Below are 18,037 nucleotides of genomic sequence, written 5' to 3'. Positions count from 1 at the left end.
GTTGGGGGGGGCCGAGGGAGGTGACGGGGAGCTGGGGCGGGGCTGGGGGGTGGTTTGGGGGGTGCTGTGGGGTAGGTGAGGGGCGGGGCGCTCAGGTTTGCATCCCCCCCCCGATTGCCGGGCGGTACCATTGTCAGTAGCGGGGGGGTATCGGTTACTCCGCCGGGCCGGGCCGGGCCGGGCAGAGGCGGTATCGGGGACACCTCTTTCCTCCTCGGGGTCGGGGTCGGGGTCTCCTCAGTCCGGGCCGCGGGCGGTGAGCGGGCGCGCTCTCCCCCTCCCCCCCCCCCGAGCGGGCGGGGTGGTGCGGTCCGGCTCTCGCCCCGCCCCCTCCCAGGCTCCCGGGGCGAGCCGGCCCCGCCCGGCTCCGAGCAGCGGCCCCTGCGCTCCGCGCCCGGCTCCGCGCGCACAATGGCCCTGTCGCCCCGCTCGCCGCTGCTGCTGCCCCCGCCGCCCGCCGCTCTGCGGAGGGGCCGCTCCAGGCCCCGCGGCGGCGCCGAGTCCGTCGTTAGGTAACGGCCCCGCCTGGGGACTGGAGGGGTGGCGGGGGTCTGAGGAGTGGGGGTGGGGCGCTGCGGGGGCGGGGCAGGGGTGGCGGGGGTCTGAGGAGTGGGGGCGGGGCAGGGGTGGCGGGGGTCTGAGGAGTGGGGGCGGGGCGCTGCGGGGGCGGGGCAGGGGTGGCGGGGGTCTGAGGAGTGGGGGCGGGGCGCTGCGGGGGCGGGGCAGGGGTGGCGGGGGTCTGAGGAGTGGGGGCGGGGCAGGGGTGGCGGGGGTCTGAGGAGTGGGGGCGGGGCGCTGCGGGGGCGGGGCAGGGGTGGCGGGGGTCTGAGGAGTGGGGGCGGGGCGCTGCGGGGGCGGGGCAGGGGTGGCGGGGGTCTGAGGAGTGGGGGTGGGGCGCTGCGGGGGCGGGGCAGGGGTGGCGGGGGTCTGAGGAGTGGGGGTGGGGCGCTGCGGGGGCGGGGCAGGGGTGGCGGGGGTCTGAGGAGTGGGGGCGGGGCGCTGCGGGGGCGGGGCAGGGGTGGCGGGGGGTCTGAGGAGTGGGGGTGGGGCGCTGTGGGGGCGGGGCAGGGGTGGTTTGGGTCCGGGGTTGGGCTCTGAGGGGGCGGGGCAGGAGTGGTGCGGGTCTGAGTATTGGGGCACGGCGGGGGGGCGGGGCAGGGGTGGTTTGGGTCCGGGGTTGGGCTTTGAGGGGGCGGGGCAGGAGTGGTGGGGGTCTGAGTATTGGGGCAAGGCGGGGCAGGGGTGGTTGGGGTCAGGGGGGGCGTTGCGGGGGCGGGGCAGGGGTGGTTGGGGGTCTGGGGAATGGTGGGGGAGGGTTCGGGGAGTGGGAGCGGGGCATCTGCATCGGGGGGGGGGAGTGGGGCAGTGACATGGGAGGACCTGGGGGGGTGGGGCAGAGGCATAGGGAGTCAGGGGGGGTGGGGGAGGGACCTGCGGGGGAGGGGTGGTTAGTTGGGAATGGTGGGGTCATTATAGGCTGGGGGCGTAGTTGTAGGGGGTGGGGGTGTGGGATTGGGAGAGGGGATTAGGAGCGTAGGGTGGTCTATGAGAAAGGGGTGGCTTGGGGGTGGTGTAGAGGGATGGGCAATAAGGGTGGTGTGCATGGTGGGGGGTTGAAATGGGGTGTGGAGAGCCAGAGCATGGGGGTGCGCGGGAGGGGATTCCCTTGGCATTGTAGGCGTTAGGTCCGGGCGCTGCTGTTGTTGGGTTGCTAGGGCTCTGTCCATTTTTTCTTACCCGATTCCAGTAGCCTAGCTGAGAGGGAGCACGTGGGTGTTTTGATTATAAAGTACCATGAACAGGATGAGGTGCCAGAGGCTCTGGATAATTAAAATGCAATATATGGCAGCAGTTCACTACATAAACTAGACACTAGAGTAACAGGGATCTAGCATATGCAGCACCCAAAATGCCACCACAAAATGTTTTGCAGAGCTACCAAAATTAAAATGGCTAAATGAATATTTTTTGTAATGTCTTCCTCTTTTTTCCTAAGCAATGCATAAAGTAGCCAAAAATGGGACTGCCATTCTTTAAGGGTATATGCCTGTGTGTTAAATCCTCCAAGGCTAGCTCAAAGAATGGTGGTCTTTCTGTTTGTCTGCAGTGTATTAAGAAAGCTGTTGTGTGAAGGTTAAATTCTTCTTCCTTGTGTAGTGGGAAATTGAATTAGTTATGAGAGGTGGGGAGGAGAAAGGGGAATCTTATTCTTTGAAACTGCTTGTCCTTCAGCTGTTGATGTTGAAATCTGATGTTTTAAAATTAACACTGCTTCATTTTTGTTTGAAAATGGAAAGTATATATTGTAAAATTTGAAATAACAAGGTGTTCTTTTGAGTCCATATGGTTTAATTTTCATTTACTAAAAGAGAAAATGGTTTCTGTTCAAGCTTCTTTGCTTAGGGGAACAAGTGACCTTGGAATATGTGATCCTGTTTCAGTGCTGCCTGGAGAATTTCTGATTCCTTAGAAACATCTGTGAGTCTTGAGCTGCCTTAGCATATCCAGCCAGCATCTGTAACTCCTCCCACTAACATGCCAAATGTCATCTGCTAATTTTTTCTGCTTTGGCACTCCATTTCACTTCATGCACTGTAACTGTTTCAATTCAAATGGGGAGGAAAAAAGTCTGTTTGCAATGAATACTCCCAGACTGCCAATAAGAATTGTGGTAGCTAATAGAAGTAACTTTAAAATAAAACAAAACAGTCCTGCTCCCCCAAACTCAAATGGAAAATTATTAGAGTATATCATAATGGAGAAACATCCCAAGATAACTTTTCTTGGATCTCTTCCATGTGCTTCAGAGTTTCTGGACTTCTGTAGGGTGCTTGGGAAATTGGCATTCATAGCTGAAATCCTGGGCACTGTATCAGGAAAATGGAATAAAGAATCTTAAATTGTCTTAAAAAAATTTAATGAATACTTAACAGCTAAAAGAAGTCTTCCAAGAAGTGTGTTGTTTCAAAAATTGATGTATTGCTTGGTTCTTAATGAGATTGATTTTTGTGTGTGTGTAGGATAGAACCAGATTTAATTTTAAAAAAGCATGTATTTTCATGCAAAAAATATTTAAAGAAAATATTGGGTAAAAAAATCTCAGCTAACAATACAAGTTAAATTTATTTGTTATAGAATTATAAATAGCTGCCCACCCTTGTGTAACCCTTGCAGAGCTGTCTACTTTAGTTTACAAACAAGGATAACACTGGTGATCTGTACTTTATAATACAGGTTACTACTTCAGAGGTAGGAAAAATGTAAAGTCACTGTCTATTAAAGTGCTTCAGTAAGGCTGTCATGGCGTTCGTTGACAGGTGAAATATTTAGACGAGAGGTAGAGGTACTGTACTATTAAAGCAAAATTCTAAAATAGGTCTCCTAGCTTTCTTAAATGGGAATCTTAGATAGGCATTCAGTGGAAAATCCTCATGTTCAGTGCCCTTCATAGTACCTCTTGAATATTCATTGAGGCACATGCTACTGTGTTTTTGCAGAAATTTTTCTGAGGCTGTGTGTTGGGGGTAGAGGGATTAAGGGAATTGTCTCCAAATTTCTTGATGCTGAGGACATATTCCTACTGAAGGTTTATATTGTGTATTGGTATAATTGTGCTGTTCTTGATATATATTATGGAGGACTATATATATGTTGTATATGAGACTCTCGTTTTGAAAACACATTGAAAGGTATGTGTTTCACTTTGAAGAGTTTTATGACTTTTTAAGTGGATTGCTTCCCAAAAATCTTTGAAACGGTTGTCCTGTGGACTAGAGATGGTTAATGTAACTGGTGGACTAACAAAATTAGTTGAGCACTTATTCCAAAGATGAAGAACGTTCAGGCAGGAGGGAGGCATGGTAGTGGATATATTTGTTTTCAGCCAAGGCCTGGTCTATGTGCAGATTTTTGTACGAGTAGTTGGTTAGAGGCGTTTTGTTTTAACTGAAATTGTTGCACTGGTACAACTGACAGGTGTGCATGCATTTATATTGGTATAAAGGTGCCTTGTACAGATATAGCTTACTCCCATATGGAGAGAGAATAAGCTATACATCTATAAGCAGTTTCGTACAGGTATTATTGTATCCACAAAAGATTTTTTTTTGTTTTTGTTAACTGCCTTAGCTATAATGGTGTAGGCTACTCCTGGGGGAATTCTGCGCCACTGCGCATGTGTAGAATTTATGTCCCCTGCAGATTTCTTTGCTTCCCTGCAGAAAAACTGACTTTCTGATGGGGAAGCAAAGGGAAGCCAGAAGAGCGGTCATGCAACCCTCCGCAGCAGTATGTGTTGGGTGCCCAGGGCAGCCAGCAGGGAGGTAAATCACTCTGGGGCAGGGGGCGGGACTGGGGAAGACCCAGCTCATGGCTCCTACCCTGTGCCAGTCTCAGCTGCTAGTCCTGGCTGTGCTGCGGAGGGTGCCTCTTCCCCTGCATGGCATCTGGGGCTGGGTCAGACCACCCCAACAGATTTCTCCCCCAGCTGCAGGAAGCTCTGCAATCTTCCCCCTGCTTCCTGCACTCATCGCTCCTCAGGTGCAGGGGGAGGGATCACTGTACAGGGAGCTGCTCCCCCATCTGCCCAACCCCTGTGCATCCAGACCCCTTCATACTGAGACCCTCCCACTAAGTCTCATCCCCCTGCACTCAGAACCCCCCCCCACCCGATGAGCCCCACTCCCCCTGCACCACCCTGGCGGGCCACCCGCATCCCCACCCCACCAAGCCCCAAACAGCTGCACCTGGATCCTAATCCTACTCCCCTAGCATCTGGACCCCCCAGAGACCCCTGCTGAGCTCTATTTCCCCCCCACCCCTGCTGAGTCCCAACCACCTTCACCTGGACCCCCCTGCAGAATCCTATTACCGTTGCACCGAGAACACACCAACAATCCAGATCCCCCCATGGATTCCCCACTGAGCTTCCCGCACCCAGATTGTCCGGCACAGAACCCTCTCAACTCATACCTCTCCTCACCCAGATCTCCCCACACTAAGCCCCTCCATACTTGGATCCTGCTGTGCTGAGTCTGCCTTCCTGCCCACTCCTGGTGCACCTGGCGCGGAGAGGTAGGGCCCTACTGTGCTTCTGGGGCAGGTCCGGCCTTTGTGTTGTGTCAGGGTAGTGCCAGAGGTAGGAGAATTTGCAGCGTTTTAAAATATTGTGTGTAGAATTTTTAATTTTTTGGTGCAGAATGGCATCCAGGAGTATGTAGTTAGTGATACAACTTCTGTTTGCAGACCCAGGTGTAAGTGTACTAAGGAAGAGCATGGACAAGGGCAGGAGGGGTGACACTCATGGAGTGAGGGGGACAGAAGAGAGGGATGCATGTTTTTGTTACCTTTCTTAGTGAAATATTATTTTCAATGTAAAGATTTTTCTTAGTTGTTGAGAAAAAAGTAAAACAAATATTTTTTTCTAGTCATTTTCCCACAAAGCTTCACCAAGATTTTTTTCAACTTCTTTTTTTAGATCATTGTTGAAATTTTTTTAGCTAAGTCTTGAGAAAGTGAATAGAAAAAAAAAATTAAATTACCTGTCATCAAAATGAGTAGGTAGTGATACTCAGTGCTTGAAAAATCTACTTGACACCTACTGGCCAAGGAGTGAAATCTTTGTCTAGACTAAAGAAATCAAATGGTAGTACAGCAATTGATTGTTCTTTCATCTATGTGGTTACAATATTGTGTCGTTATGTCCATGCTATGCTTGTCTTACACTGCTTCAGATAGAATGGCAGTTATCTTTTACAGCTCTCTTAACCAGCAAGACAGAAGTCTCTGTCTTACATTACCACTCTGAAATGCCCCTTTGTCTTCAGCTGGCGGTACAACATGAGACTTCAGTCTCGGCCCACCCACATACCCTCTCCTCTTGGCCAAATTCACTCTCATATGTTGCCCCCCACTCTGGTTTTTCCATGCGTCAGTTGGGAAAACCAGTCATGGTGCATTGGCCGATACTTCTGCTACCAAATGACACATGGTTCATCAGAATGAGAGTATTGATTGGTGTTTGGGGGCTGCAGTAGGAGGAGCCAGAGAGATCTGCATTTTTTTCAGCTGGCAATCTACTGTTGGACCACTGGCTGAGTACCAGCAGAGTGGGAGTGCAAGAGAGCTCCATGAGTTTAGTGAAAGGTATTGAACCAATATATTAACAGATGTTCAGACAAGTGGTGATTTTTTGTTAATGATCCTCATTATTTTCTTACCCCATTTCTTCAGTGTGCTTCCTTGCCACAGCTTTGTCTCTGTCTCACAACTTCCCTTTATTAGTATAATTATGCTCAGGGTTTAGTACTGGGGTAGTTAATAGGCAGACTGTGGGCCAAATCTGGACCACCAGATGCTTTTGAATGGACCCCGAAATCTTTTATTTATCTTTTTTTTTATTATTATTATTTTCCTTGGAGTCTGGACTTCGACTATACCTTGACCAAGAAATTTGGACCTTGATAAAAAATAGATTATCCCTGGTTTAATATATTATATCTTCCCTTAATTATCACCCATTTATGTAAGAAAAAAAGCTTAATTTAAAGAATGCATTGTTTTGGTACATGATGAAAAAGCATGTATACAAACCAACACTGCATTTGTTCAGAACAACAGTGCTGGGCTGCTGAAAGATGCTGTCCCTTTGTGTTCAGTGATCATTCACAAATATAGTAAATTGCCCAAACTGTAGAAGTAGCATCACAAACTTAGTTACTATTTATTTTGGTTCAAACGACATCTCCACTACCCTTCAGCCTTCAAAAGTCATATGCCATTACCATTTGACTTTCACTGATGTGACAGATAAAGACATGGCTTTGTCTCTTGTAATCAGTGACTGATTTAATTATCCCAGGAGCAAGAGAGACGTCACCCAGAATAACTGCAGAAACAACATTTGTGCGTGTGTGTGAGAGCAAGAGAAATATACTATTTTACATTCCCTGTGTACAAACTATAAGAAAAATATATTTTGCCTGGCCAGTGTCTACTCTGTAAACTGGTATCAGTAGTCTCTGTCAAAGTATACTTCACAGTAGAACAGCAACCTTTCTGGTTGTAATACTCACTTGGCATATGCTTTCTCGTTATCTGCACCTGGGGAAAAACTTCACTTGTACTTAAATCCTTCCATTATTATTGAGATTCTTAATTGTAATAAAAATAAGCTCCTGTTAGAATATGTCTGCCTGACATTTGTACTCGTAGCTCCAACTCTTGATTTGCCCACACCCAACAAATGTGCTCGACTACTGTATTCGATATCAGTTGTACACCTTCACAGAGCAATAACAAGGATTTTGCTAACAGCATGTGCAGCTTTTGCATGGGCAAACTGCAACTAACTTTGGGCCAAATTCCTCAAAGTAATAACTTAGTTACTTTTCATTATTTTTAGGTCTGCTGATGTACCACCTCTTACTAATGTGGGTAGTTTTGGACCAGATGGTGCAACCTAACCTACAGTCGTTGATGCTCTTGTGTCCTTTGGGCCCCAGTTAAGGAGAAGTTCGGGGGTGGGGGACATTTCATTTTTTGAGCAGCCAGGTGTCCTCCTTTATCACCTTTGATATCCAAAGTACTGATAAACAGATATTTGATGGAGGCATTTGTTCTGGTAGTCACTGTGTTGTCAGGACTGTAGTCATTGTGTAGTCAAACTTCAATTTTCAGAGTAACATCCGTGTTAGTCTGTATTCGCAAAGAGAAAAGGAGTACTTGTGGCACCTTAGAGACTAACCAATTTATTTGAGCATGAGCTTTCGTGAGCTACAGCTCACTTCATCGGATGCATACTGTATCCGAGAAGTGAGCTGTAGCTCACGAAAGCTCATGCTCAAATAAATTGGTTAGTCTCTAAGGTGCCACAAGTCCTCCTATTCTTCAAACTTCAACTGTAATTCACCACGAGTGCATCTCTATTGATGGTATTAGTGGTAGTAGCTGTGGTGTAGACAGGGCTCAACAGAATTTTACCCACATATCCAGCTGGGAAAGCCAGGCCTGAGCTCTGTTTGCACTCCAGGTTCAATGGTTACAGCTGCTGCTGTGGTGGTGAGTTACAGAAACAAAGCTTGCTAGTGTAAATGCAAGTACACAAACATTGCCCCAGCATGGGGGGATGGGTTAAATCAGTGGTTCTCAACCTTTTCAGACTACTGTACCCCTTTCAGGAGGCTGAGGGCCAAGCCCTGCTGCCCACTTCATGGGGCCCTAGGCAGTTGCCCTGCTTGCCACCCTCTTAATGCCAGCCCTTCACTTGTGACCCTTCTAAACTCATCCTGTGACCCCCCTGCCCCTGGGGGCTCACAACCCCCATGTTGAGAAAAACTGATCTAGATGAGTTGACATACCCCCGGAAGACCTTGTCGGAACCTCAGTTGAGAACTATTAGGCTAGATGCCATTTTGAGGTAGGCCCTTCCAACCCTACATGGCTGTTGTAAAACAGAATTCTGACATGAGTGCTGGTGCATTTACTCTTAGGACAGTAGTGGTGTTCAGATGTGCTAAATTGCCTGGGGGACCCCAAGCAACTTTTTTCTTTTTTTTTTTGAACTTCCATAAACACTTGAAATATGGGGTATAGACAGAGCTGGAGTAGCAAATATTACAAAGTGCAAGGAAAATATGAATCTAACAGACTTAAATCTCATGAACGCAAAAAGCAAAAAAAAATGGAATGTGGTCCTCTAAAACATGTCATGCAGATTATATGGAAAATGTAGAACCTTATTTATGCTTATTTAAGGAAGAAGACATTAAAACTAGATATATGTGTGTGTGGGGGGGCGGGGGACCTCTAAAGAGCATGTAAAACAGATTGCAAATTCAGTGTTGTCTGTAATCTGTTGGATCTCCCACTCTCAAAAGCAGCTCCACTGAATGAGTAAGACACTGGATTCTGAACTCTTAATGTGGCACATAATGTATTAAGAAGGCTGGAAAGTTTCAGTTTCATCTGCTTTGTGTGACAGGCAGATTTTGTGGGGGGGGTGCTCATTAGAAAAATAAACCATATACAAAGTTTGGGGAAAATATTGCCATTTACGTTTTCACAAAGGTGTGGCATGAGCCTGAGAGAAGCTGAGTACCTGCAAATCTTGTTGAAGTTGGTGAGTTTTGAGGGTATTTGGCTCTTTCATGGTCAGGCTGTTGTAACTCTGAAAACCAAAAACTTTGATTACTGAGTCCCAACTTGGATTGATTTAAATCCAAATAAATTATGTAATTGATTTTAATCTTGTTTACATTTGTACTTTTTAGTATTTTTCTTAAAGGTTAATTCTCATTGGTTGGTAACATTTAAAACCTGTTGATTTGCAAGTAAATATAGCTCTTCAGGAAATTCGATATGTTTTGCTAACCAGGAGGAGAGACTATTTCTTTAAGCAATTATAGCTTAACATAGATTTATTAAAGTTTTTGCATGTTTTACTATGTTAGACAATGTTGAATGATGCATTTCTTATTTATTAGATTAATTTTTTACTCATGATTTGCATCAAGCTGCATTTGGATAGAAATTGGATTGCAATGAAAAATACACAAGTATAATTTTAGAATTGTTTGTAATTAGTTAGATAAAATTGCCTTAAATGTTCTTGATATATATGAATTTTTTTATCAAAATATGCTTTTTGCATTTAAAACTAACTCATGTTTTAAACGAAGGAGGGAGGTAGTGAATTTCTGATCATCGTCACCTTTAAGTTTTTAGAACTGGTAGATCTCATCCTCTCACCCCTAGTTTTTATTCATACATTGGAAGAAGAAAACATGCTTTCCTGCTTTTTCAATCCCAATCAGTTTCTCAACTTTGAACTAGTCTTTGAACTGAACTAATTGAAAAAACTGAAATGAGGAAGATATTCTCTTGGCTCTGCAGAAGTGGCTATTGCTGTCCAAAAAGTGACTGGGTACGTCAACAAATTCTGATTTCAGGTGTTTAGCTAGTGAATTTCAGTTCACTGGTTTGACTTTCTTTAAAATTTCAGCAGCCAACATGTACTGATGGAATATTTTTGTTTAATTTACATGACTTTACATTTATAATAAGTTTAGGTCTTCATATAAATGTTGTCATATCTTTACATTTTAAATAGGTTTATTTTTAAAAATAAACCTTGTATATAAAAAAAACTTAAACAAGAATCCATATAAAAACCAGCAATTTTTATCCTCACTGCTGTGTTTGAAACTGCCATTTGTTTGAGGTAAGAGCAGTGATATATATATCCAGACCACTACTGCTTGTTGTTCTGTCTGAAAATGAGTTTATTTTTCATGTTTTATTCCCGAGGGAACATTTCGTCAGTATTTCGAAACTGCCAGCAGATTTAACATAATTGGCTGTTTATATCTGAGTCAGGCCTATGGCTACAATGGCAGTAACAGCAGGCCAGGATACATTTTGTTGGCAACTGTTGAGGAGTGATGTTTATTTTAAAAACAATAGGAGAGCCTTTTGGACTCAATATTTAAAAATGATTGTAGTGCAGTATGTGAGCAGGAAACCTGTCATGTGACAAACCTCTTATTCCCAGACAGACAGCAAATATCTATTTAAGCTCCTAAAGAGACATCTTTTAGTTGCTTGCAGATTTTGCATAATTGTGCCGTGGATCTTTTGGTTTCTTTAGTTCACTGACATCTATGACATTAAGCTTCACCATATGTGAGGCAGTCTCAAACATTTCTGTGGGAGGAGTATAACGTTTACCAATGTGAAACAAAACGTATGCAAAGCAACACTTCAGTACAGCAGTGGAAGTACATCGGTTACATCTGCTGAATAATATAGGTTACCTACTTACCACAGCTGTGGTTATGGCTCAGATATATGGCAAACTAGTCTATAACCCTCAACAGGGAGTCCATTTTAATGGCACTTTATTTCTGCCCCTTTCATCAGTAATGTCAGGCTGGGAAACAACAGGAAAAGGAAGTCTGTGTGTAGTGCACTGAATAAATTAGAGGTAGGAATACAGGATGCAATTAAGAGTAATAAGGAAGGTGGCTGTTTTTTCCACAATCGGGGAGTATTAGGACTTTATTAAATGAAACAAAATACTGTGGCATTATCTTTGTATGCGTAGTCCTCATACATAACTCAGTCCTCATACATAAAACCACACACGTTTGTCCAAAATTAAAATTTTGCTTTTCTGTAAGGAAAACTGCAAGAACGCAGTAGTAGTTGTAATAACAATTGCTAATTTATCAAACCTACCGCTCTTTTGCATGTGCCTTTAGCTATTGACAAATGTTTGCCAATCTGCTTGACCTTTTCAGCACCTTGCCTATTATTTGGGCTATGTCTTCACTAGAAACGCTGCATTGGCTGCACGATTTCAGAGTAGTAGCCATGTTAGTTTGTATCCCAAAAAGAAAAGGAGGACTTGTGGCACCTTAGAGACTAACAAATTTATTTGAGCATAAGCTTTCGTGAGCCACAGCTCACTTCATCGGATGCATTCAGTGGAAAATACAGTGGGGAGATTTTATATACACAGAGAACATGAAACAATGGGTGTTACCATACACACTGTAATGAGAGTGATCAGGAAAGGTGAGCTATTACCAGCAGGAGCGGGAGGGGGTGTGGGGGGTGGGGAAGCCTTTTGTAGTGATAATCAAGGTGGGCCATTTCCAGCAGTTCTTACAACTACAGTACCCACCTGCTGAAGTGAAGAAACAGAATGACAGAGCCAGAAGAGTACCCAGAAGTTACCTACTACAGGACAGGCCCAACAAAGAAAATAACAGAAAGCCACTAGTCATCACCTTCAGCCCCCAACTAAAACCTCTCCAATGCATCATCAAGGATCTACAACCTATCCTGAAGGACGACCCATCACTCTCATAGATCTTGGGAGACAGGCCAGGCCTTGCTTACAGACAGCCCCCCAACCTGAAGCAAATACTCACCAGCAACCACACACCACAACAGAGCCACTAACCTAGGAACCTATCCTTGCAACAAAGCCCGTTGCCAACTGTGCCCACATATCTATTCAGGGGACACCATCATAGGGCCTAATCACATCAGCCACGCTATCAGAGTCTCGTTCACCTGCACATCTACCAATGTGATATGTGCCATCATGTGCCAGCAATGCCCCTCTGCCCTGTACGTTGGCCAAACTGGACAGTCTCTATGTAAAAGAATAAATGGACACAAATCAGACGTCAAGAATTATAACATTCAAAAACCAGTCGGAGAACACTTCAGTCTCTTTGGTCACTCGATTACAGACCTAAAAATGGCAATTCTTCAGTGAAAAAACTTCAGAAACAGATTCCAATGAGAGACTGCTGAATTGAAATTAATTTGCAAACTGGATACAATTAACTTAGGCTTGAATAAAGACTGGGAGTGAATGGGTGATTAGACAAAGTAAAACTATTTCCCCATTTTTATTCCCCCCCACCCACCCTCAGACATTCTTGTCAATTGCTGGAAATGGCCCACCTTGATTATCACTACAAAAGGTCGTCCCCCCCCCCTCCCCCCGCCCGTAATAGCTCACTTTACCTGATCACTCTCTACAGTGTGTGTATGGTAACACCCATTGTTTCATGTTCCCTGTGTATATAAATCTCCCCACTGTATTTTCCACTGAATGCATCCGATGAAATGAGCTGTAGCTCATGAAAGCTTATGCTCAAATAAATTTGTTAGTCTCTAAGGTGGCACAAGTCCTCCTTTTCTTTTTACCTGGTCTGTGCTATTCGCTATAGTTTCACAATGTCCCTTCTTATTTTTCTCCTTTTTAAGATAAACTATCCAAATCTCTTCAGACTTCGCTAGTGTAGAGCTGCTGTAGATATTTTTACCAACATTGACTAATCCTGCTCAGAACAGGTCTAGGTGACCTGATTGAAAAATGCTGCTAGCTGATATACGCTAACCTTCCTGCCGTTGCTAGTGCTGGTGGACCTGCACTGATGCTAGGTAAACAGGAAGACAATAAATTGCCTACCAGCATTGCCAAGGTGGTAAAAATCCAGTGTTGCAGACAGCAGTTTGGTGGGGAAGGTGGTGACTCGGATCACTATGGTTCTTGACGCTTTGTAAAACTGTTGTCACAACATAGCTGTTTAATTGTTAGGAAAAATATTTATTTTCTCTGTGTGCGGCTTTGTAAGCAGATACTTCCTGGAGGTGTAGTCAGTGAACGCTTTTTCTTTTTCTTTTTTTAATGAAAGGTACATCTTGGGAGAAACACATTTTTATAGCTTAAGCTAGATTTAATATGGCTGAGAAGTCCACTTCAGCTACTAAGCACTTCAAAATAGTACTAATTGTTTTGGGTTTTGGTTTTTTTTGGTCAGTGAAAGCAATCACATCTGTCCTTAAATGTTTGTAACTGATACTTGTCAGACTCTAGCCACTCACATCAGTTCAGGGAAACCTTTAATGAGTAGTTGCTACATGAATTGTAGCACTATAGAAGTAAATAAGAGGAGGCAGATATTGTTTTTGTTTAATATTAAAAGTTTTTCTTTTATTGAGGGCATTTATTGTCACTTGAACATTGAGAAATACTGTTTTTTGTATTTGTGACTGTGTTCTTGATTTCTGATGGTGTTTGTCTATAATCCTTTTGACTCCAAAAATCTACATTGCAGCTAATACTTAATTTCAGTTTCTTGTTATAATGTTGCCAACTCTTTTTAAAAGGAAGAGGTTACTAAAGTTAAATGTGAATTTTGCCTGGCCAAGGAGTGAAAGAATTTTTGCCCTTGGGAATAAATTAGCTATGGGATCTAAACGTGTAAAGAACAGAAGACCTTGTCAGGAGTGTCATCAATAGCTTTTATTCTCCTTTTCCAATTACTTTTCTTTATAATCACCCCTTTGAAATTTCAAAACTCAAATCTATTTCTTTATGAACAAAACAACCCTATAACAATGAATATGTGTAAAAAAAAATAGAAATAAAATCATGGGTACTGGAGTTCACTTTTTGCTTTGTTTAATATAATAGAGCTTTAAACTTACTTAAAAGAGAAATGAGGGGATCCATGTAGAATTTCATGTCCTTACCTATATATATATATTTTTTTAAAAAGGAAGACCAACCCTTGGTCAGCCCAATCTTGAGTCCTTTTAAGCACTGTCTCTAAGGATTGACTCTTTCTTTTGCAGTTGCAGCCGTCTTCGACAAATCCAAAGCATCCTGACACAGAGCAGCAAATCTCAACCTGATGGAATCCTCTGCATTTTAGGTTAGTTTTTGAACTGTTAAAGTGAGTAAAAAACACCTTTAAAAAATGCACAGATTAGACTATTAAGAGCCATGAATACAACTGCAGCTGGAGAAATATGGCAGGATGTAAAGTTTAGAACCATGGGCTGAAAACTACAAAATGAGATGCATCATAGATAGAAATAATAGTCCACATTTTTCCATTTTGGTATCTTTTCTAAATTCCTTACTGTGCTGACAAACGTAGACAGAAAAGGATATCTGCTACCTTCCCCAAATCAATGGACTCTTTTTTTTCTTTAAGGGTAAATGATTTAAAATACAGATTCAGTGACAAGCAACCTCTGAGAAACCGGGGAGCAGTTATTGTTTAATGGTGACAGTAGCACATAAACTAGACATGAGTTTGCAATGTTTTATGGCACCAAAAAAGTTAATACAAAACAGAGCTGTGTACACAAAGGCATCATTTTACAGGAAGGTAATAGCCCCATTCTATATGCCTAGGGTGTGATCCTGCCTATAGTGTTGCAGTTGTAAGTACCTAATTACTAGCAAGATATTGACAAATTGGAGGGAATTCCATGAACAGTGATTGAGATATCTGGAGGGCATGACTACAAGGTTAAAAATTTTATATAAAACTTGGCTAAGCAATGACAAAGGAGGGGACGTGACAATATATAAATATTTTGAAGAGGGGAGGAATTACTTAGTGTAGCTCGAGAGGATAAAACTCATAATACTGGCTTTAAATTGAGAAATGGATATAATGGAAAGCTTGCTGTGGAATAGCCTTCCAGGGAACTGGTGGAAGACCATTGGCTGAGTTGGCATTTTGAAAACTAGACTGGATAGAAAACTAATAAATGTACAGGAGGTAACAATTCTGCCTTGGCAGAAGGTGGACTAGGTAACATTCTGGATTGCTTCCATATGTAGAATATCGATATTAATTACAATAGTTGAAGAAATCTTTTGAGTTTTGGCGCAAGATGAAACCACTTTTTTCCCACTTGCTAAAGGAATTTCTCCAAGATGAGCCTGTGCCGGTATTGTAATTTTAAATCCAACAACATTTTGCATTTCGGTGATGCAGTAATAAATAAAAATACTTCTCCCAATTTAGACTAGCACCAAAGAAAAAAACGAAAGATTGTTTTTAAGTGATGCAACTGACACAGCAGCCCTCCATTTGCACCATAGTATTCCTTGATATCTGTTGCTTTCAATTTGAACTCCTGCTGCTGTTCTTACTTTCGAAGCAGCAGTGGAAGGCAAGAAGGAAAGAAGCAGCTTTAAAGAATTGCTATGCCTGTTGCTAGAAGCAGCAAGTAATGTTTGTCTCATTCTGGAGTTTGTTCACTGTGAGCTCATCGATCTGGCAGAATAAGGGAATCTTGATGTGAAATATTTCAAACCATACAGAAAATCAGCATACCATGCATAATTATTTCCAGTATGGAAAATTGTATCATTTATTGTTGGTTAATACGAAGCACAAACATCATAATTTGTTTTGGGGGTCACGGAAGGGACCATTATTATCATCTAATTTGACTTGCACAACACAGGTCATAGAATTTCACCCTGCATCAAGGCCATAAATTTGGTTGAGCTAGACCATATCTTTCAGAAAGACATCCAGTCTTGATTTAAATACTCTTCAAGTGGTAGAGAATCCTCCAGTTCCTTAAGTTATTAACCACACTGTTAAAAAAAAATGCACCTTATTTCTAATCTGAATTTTTCTAACTTCTTTTTCAGCCACTGGACCTTATGTTCTGTTTCTTAGATTAAAGAGACCGACATTATAAATCTTTTCCTGTTCAGATACTTACTTAGGCATAAAGTATCATAATATAAATATTATTGTATTATAAATATTGAGATATTCTCCCTTCTCAGAAAGATATTATATCAGTGTGAACTACAGTTTTGTGCTAAAGTTAAAAACTTCTTTATAAGATTCCAAAAGAAGGGTGGGTGGTGGAGGGTTCAGTGGCAGTTAAAAATATAATTAAAGCTGAATTTTTAAAAACATGCATCTTTAAGATCCAGAGATATTTGAATGGTAGAATTGCTGGGTTCTTTGCAGGCGGTGAATGACATCACAACTACCGTAAACAGATGTAAATGAACAGGTACATGTTTAACTCCTGTTCTAATAATGTTTTTTCTGGAAGTTGTCATCTTCCTGGTTCTCTCAGAAGTTGCAGCTCAGATTTCTTGACAGATTAGAAGTGATGATTGGGGTTTAGCTAATTTTAGTTAATCACAAATTACATTGTTAAAATGGCTATGTAATTTCTTCTTTTGGGATCTTGACTTTAAAACAAACAAACAAAAAAACTTGCAAATTCGCCTTTAGGTTGAGCTGTTTTTTGAGGACACTTATTTAACTGTACAGCATGTATTTTGAAAACTTTACTTAGATTCACAGCTACAAGGGCAATAAAAACTGGTATGCTCTAGTTTGACCACATTCTTAACACATGCCACAAGATTTGACCCAGTAATTGCTCCAGTGGGAGGAATTATTTTTCTCTACTGCATAACTGAAATCACTGCACTGTTGTCTACACCATTGTGAATAAGTTTCAGTATAATGAAATTTTGTTTTTATAGCTTTGCAAATGACAAAGTTAAATAAAAATAATAGCAGAGGGGCAAAGAAGATACAGTATAGGGCAGGGGTGGGCCACAAGCTCCGGCTTGGGGAGCGGGGCCCAGGGCTTGCCATGTAGAAGTGATTGATGAATATTTGGCTTCTGAGTTGAACAAGAAAGCACAGGGCTTTACATTGTTTTCATTAGCTCTCGATGACAGCACTGACATTAAGGACACAGCACAGTTACTTGATTTTTGTCAGAGGAATTGATGACAAATTTGAAATCAGAGAAATTTTTATCAATGGAATCAATGAAAGGCACAACTAAGGGATGGGATTTATACGAGAAAGCGTCTGGCTGCTTTGAACATCTGAAGCTCCCCTGGAGTAAACTGGCAAACGTAACCACAGAGGGATCGCCAAATTTAACAGGGAAAAATGTAGGACTTTTTAAAAGAATTCAGGACAAAGTAAAAGAAGGCGACCCTGATAAAGAGGTGATTTTTCTGCATTGTATTATACATCAGGAGGCCCTCTGCAAAAATGTCCTGGACATTGATCATGATGTTCGCACAGTAGTGAAAATAGCGAATTACATAAGAAAGAGACGACTTAATCATCGCCAATTCATTTCCCTTCTTGAAGACACTGACACCAGGACTGACTTTATCATACAAATGTCTGCTGGCTCAGCCTAGGAAAGGTATTGCAGCGAGTTGAAATTCGCACTTTTCTGGAGATGCAGGGGAGTGTAGGTGCAAGGTACGCTGCAGCAAGTATAGAGGAAAGAAATGGAAGGTCTTACACACAAGGAGAGCTATCCTGAACTGGATTTCAAAATAAGTAGGCAGAGCCAATTGGACCATCTGAGGCGAGATAAGCGATGTGGTTGCACTCCTCTCTACTTATAAGAAAGAAGGGAGGCAGCGTGATTCTGTACATGCTGGAATCTGGACAGCTGGGCCTTTGGACCACAGAAGGGGATATAATAGTCAAGGCAGGAGATGATGAATATATGTCTGAAGACTTTGGTAGAAATGTGGTGGAGACAATGGAGTCTACTGATTGGGGTGGTAAACGTACACTTGCTAAGGTGCATTTAACTATAGTTGACCTCTGGCAATGGCTCTTGTTGGATGGGAGTATTTCTTTTTCTTTTTTTTCTTCAAATGGAAGCAGGTATACTCCAAAGTTGTGCTGGTAGCACT

The 18,037-nt window shown here is 42.9% G+C and overlaps 1 protein-coding gene across 5 annotated transcripts in view; it reads left to right on the top strand.

The window, feature by feature from the left end:
* Positions 1-349: 349 nt before the first annotated feature.
* DNAAF9 (dynein axonemal assembly factor 9) overlaps positions 350-18,037 on the top strand; it is a 134,761-nt gene continuing 117,073 nt past the window's right edge. For 3 of the 5 annotated variants that reach the window (XR_012158784.1, XM_073342971.1, XM_073342970.1), the window contains exons 1-2: positions 350-512; positions 14,158-14,237. Coding sequence is in view for 2 of the 5 variants with exons in the window: in XM_073342971.1 (XP_073199072.1) it covers positions 412-512; positions 14,158-14,237 (181 nt within the window). In the remaining 3 variants the exon portion in view is untranslated. Of the gene's footprint in view, positions 513-14,157; positions 14,238-18,037 lie in introns of those variants that run through there. The other 2 variants (XM_073342973.1, XM_073342972.1) reach the window with 1 other exon arrangement.

This window comes from Lepidochelys kempii, chromosome 4 (genome assembly GCF_965140265.1).
Source record: "Lepidochelys kempii isolate rLepKem1 chromosome 4, rLepKem1.hap2, whole genome shotgun sequence".
NCBI lineage: Eukaryota > Metazoa > Chordata > Testudines > Cheloniidae > Lepidochelys > Lepidochelys kempii.
The sequence above is the reverse complement of the archived record's forward strand: the minus strand, read 5'-3'. Positions and strand labels throughout refer to the sequence as shown.